Here is a 3,536-nt window from a genome sequence, read left to right on the forward strand (position 1 = left end):
AGACAATTTCAGGGTTTATAGAACTTAAAATAAACTATAAATTGGTTCATGTGGTTTGTCAAAAATAAAACTTTTTGTCCATGTAGTTTTAAAATTACAAGATAGCCATCATGGTTTGCAAAAACGTCCAGATTTAATACATACCTCTAACAATCGTTAAAAAATTCCGTCAAATAAGGGTTTTTTTTCCCGTTCTTTATCAATTTTTTTTTGTCTTTTTATTCAATTTTTATCAAAATTTTCCCTTTTATTCAATAAAAAACAACAGGAACCAAAATCATAAAATATATTRATCGGATAGAAAACAAAGAAATCAATACAAGGATGCATATGTCTTATTTTTAACAATCGTTGGAGGAAGCGTTTTTACAAACCATAATGATCATCTTGTAATCTCAAAAATACATCGAAGAAAAGTGTTCTTTTTCGTTTTTATTGATGGACGGTTAAGCAAACGACATAGAATTACGAGACAATTGGCAAGGGTCGGACCATCTTATGGTGTTTGTCTTGTGTTCTTGTAAACAAGGATGATGTATATATTATCATTATTTTTTTAAATATGTAACATTTAATTTCAGATATATTTAAATTAAATATTTAATTATAGTATAAAGTCTTATGGAAAAAATCAGATTAAGCATAACAAATAATAAAATAAATAAATCTACACTCTTTTAGGAAAAAAATATTATTTCTTTTCCTTATCAATAAAAATAAACGTTACATACGAAAACTTATATCTAATCAGCTTACGGATACATTAATTTATATAAATATGAAACTGCATAACATGCGGTTTGGCACCGCCAATAACGACATAAATTGTCCTGACCCGGTCTCATGTTTGATAACATATTTTAGATACCATATTTTGGTCGGCTGATTGATAGGTCGTGGGATGTTGATTCCATATTTTGGTCGGCTGATTGATAGGTCGTGAGATGTTGATTCTATTACTAGAAAAAAGAGAATTCTTAGCGAAAATCATCGACGGCCGTTATCGGTCGGATCACCGAGGGAAATAAGTGGCCAACGACAATTTTAGACTCTGTCGGTAAATCAAAAAGCCACCGATTGATTACAGATACCAAAAATTAAATAATGAAAAAAAGTTAATACCGAGTTTAATTGTATTCTTCTAAATAACCGTCCAAAAAAAACCAATACTTAATATATAGAAAACGACTTGAAATCATGTGAGACCCATGGTTTTTCGTGAGACCCGTAAGACCAATTCTTAACCCTTGGATTAGATTTACAATCGTCAGATCTGAACATTCATAAACGCCACGAGACTCTTCAATAATTATAAAATTGCCACCATGCAACTTTAGATCATTAGATTATTAGCTTATAAAGTTGATCAATGAACATAAATTGATCTTACGGGTCTCACGAAAAACCCTTAGTCTCACGTGAACCTAACACTATAGAAAACCAACATATAATTATATATAGTTTATGTATTCGAGGTTATATTTCAACGTAAATATATAAGTTGATAGATCACAATTCCACAAGAATCCTCAATTGAATCCCAAAGTTGATAACCAAATCACCATGGAAAACGGTGGAGTTGTGGTGGTGATGGTGCCKTTTGTAGCACAAGGTCATCTCAACCAACTCCTCCACCTCTCTCGTCTTCTTTCTGCCTACAATCTACCCATCCATATTGTCGGCACCACCACCCACAACCGCCAAGCAAAGCTTCGTGTCCATGGTTGGGATCCCATCTCCGCCACAAACATCCATTACCATGAGTATCAAACACCCCAATTCGAATCTCCGCCACCGGACCCTAATGCTTCCACAAAGTTCCCTTCCCACCTTATCTCTTCATTCAAAGCTTCATCTCACCTTCGTCAACCATTTGCAGAACTTCTGGCCACTCTTTCTCCCACTGCCAGGCGAGTCATTGTTGTTCATGATTTTCTAATGAGCATAGTTGTTCAAGATGTGGTTTCATTTGAAAACACGGAAGCCTATGTCTTCCATGGTGCTTCGACTTTTACGACATTCTCGTACACATGGGAAGGGAAAGGAAGGCCATGTTTAGATGATSCTGAATCCTATATGCAACTTATGAAGATTCCAACTCTTGAAGACGTTATACCTGCAGAGTTCTGGGAAAGCATTATGTCTAATTATGTATGCCACAAGTTTAATTCGGGAAATCTTCATGACGCATGTAAGGTCATCGACCACAAGTTCATCAAATTTCTTGCCGAAGAAGAAATTTGTGGAAGTTCAAAGCACTGGGCAATGGGTCCTTTCAATCCAGTGGCCATAATCGATGATGAAAACCCTAGCAAACGTCACAAGGTGCTAGAGTGGCTTGATAAGCGAGCTAAAGACTCCGTGATATACGTTTCATTTGGGACGACGACTACACTATCTGATGAACAAATCCAAGAACTTGCTATTGGAATAGAGAACAGTGAGCAGAACTTCATCTGGGTGTTACGAGACGCTGATAAAGGAGACATATTTGAAGGRGAAGTCAGGAAAATTGAACTGCCAAAAGGGTTTGAAGAAAGAGTTGAAGAAAGAGGATTGGTGATTCGAGAATGGGCACCACAATTAGAGATACTGGCTCACCCTGCAACAGGTGGGTTCATGACCCACTGTGGTTGGAATTCGAGTATGGAGAGCATCACAATGGGAGTTCCCATGGCTGCTTGGCCAATGCATTCGGACCAACCAAGAAATGCTACGTTAATAACAGAGGTGATAAAGACTGGCATAAGTGTAAGGGATGGGGAGGATAATGCGATAGTATCATCTTCAGGTATTGAAAAAAGTATCAGAACATTGATGGGTTCAGATGAGATGAGGAAGAGAGCTGGTAAACTTGGTGAGGATGTTAGGCGATCTGTAGAAGAAGGTGGAGTTACACGAATGGAAATAGTTTCATTTGTTTCTCACATAACTAGGTAACGAACCCTTGCTTATTGTTATGAAAAAGATGTATGAAAACAAGGAGAATCTTATTACACTTACACACAGATAGATAGAGGGAGGTTCGGGAGAAAATCTCAAAAAAATGAAAAACTAAGGAAACACTGGTAATAACCGTTCACCTGGACGATATGCGTTTGTGCATACTAGTACGTAATCGAAGTTGTTTTTGGTTTTTATGCACATGTGCATATGTATATGCACAGGTGCATGTTATATAGATGTGTATATGCATGTGTGCATGTTACAACTTGCTTGTATGCACGTATGAATACCGTCTAAATGAATGATACAAGTACATAGGAAACGTCCACAAGGATTGTAATAAAAAGTTCAATAAAAGTAATACGAATGAAATTATTTCATATGATGATTAGGGATGGTAATGGGGCGGGGATGGGGCGGAGACCCCAATACCCATCCCCGTCCCCGATCCTCGTATGTGTCCCCGTCCCCGTCCCCGTCCCCGCCGGGGATTATGATCACATCCCCATCCCCGTCCCCAACGGGGAACGGGGATCCCCAACGGGGAAACGGGGATTTTTTTTAAAACCCAAAAATTATAAAACATCACT

At 37.6% G+C, this 3,536-nt stretch overlaps 1 protein-coding gene across 1 annotated transcript; it reads left to right on the forward strand.

The window, feature by feature from the left end:
• The first annotated feature begins 1,563 nt into the window (after window positions 1–1,563).
• On the forward strand, window positions 1,564–2,940 carry LOC112513513 (zeatin O-glucosyltransferase-like). Its single transcript, XM_025119800.1, has one exon. It carries the CDS (start codon window positions 1,564–1,566, stop codon window positions 2,938–2,940), a length of 1,377 nt encoding a protein of 458 aa, XP_024975568.1.
• Window positions 2,941–3,536: the final 596 nt, after the last annotated feature.

The sequence above is a fragment of the Cynara cardunculus genome (genome assembly GCF_001531365.2).
Source record: "Cynara cardunculus var. scolymus isolate 2C chromosome LG 5, CcrdV1, whole genome shotgun sequence".
NCBI lineage: Eukaryota > Viridiplantae > Streptophyta > Magnoliopsida > Asterales > Asteraceae > Cynara > Cynara cardunculus.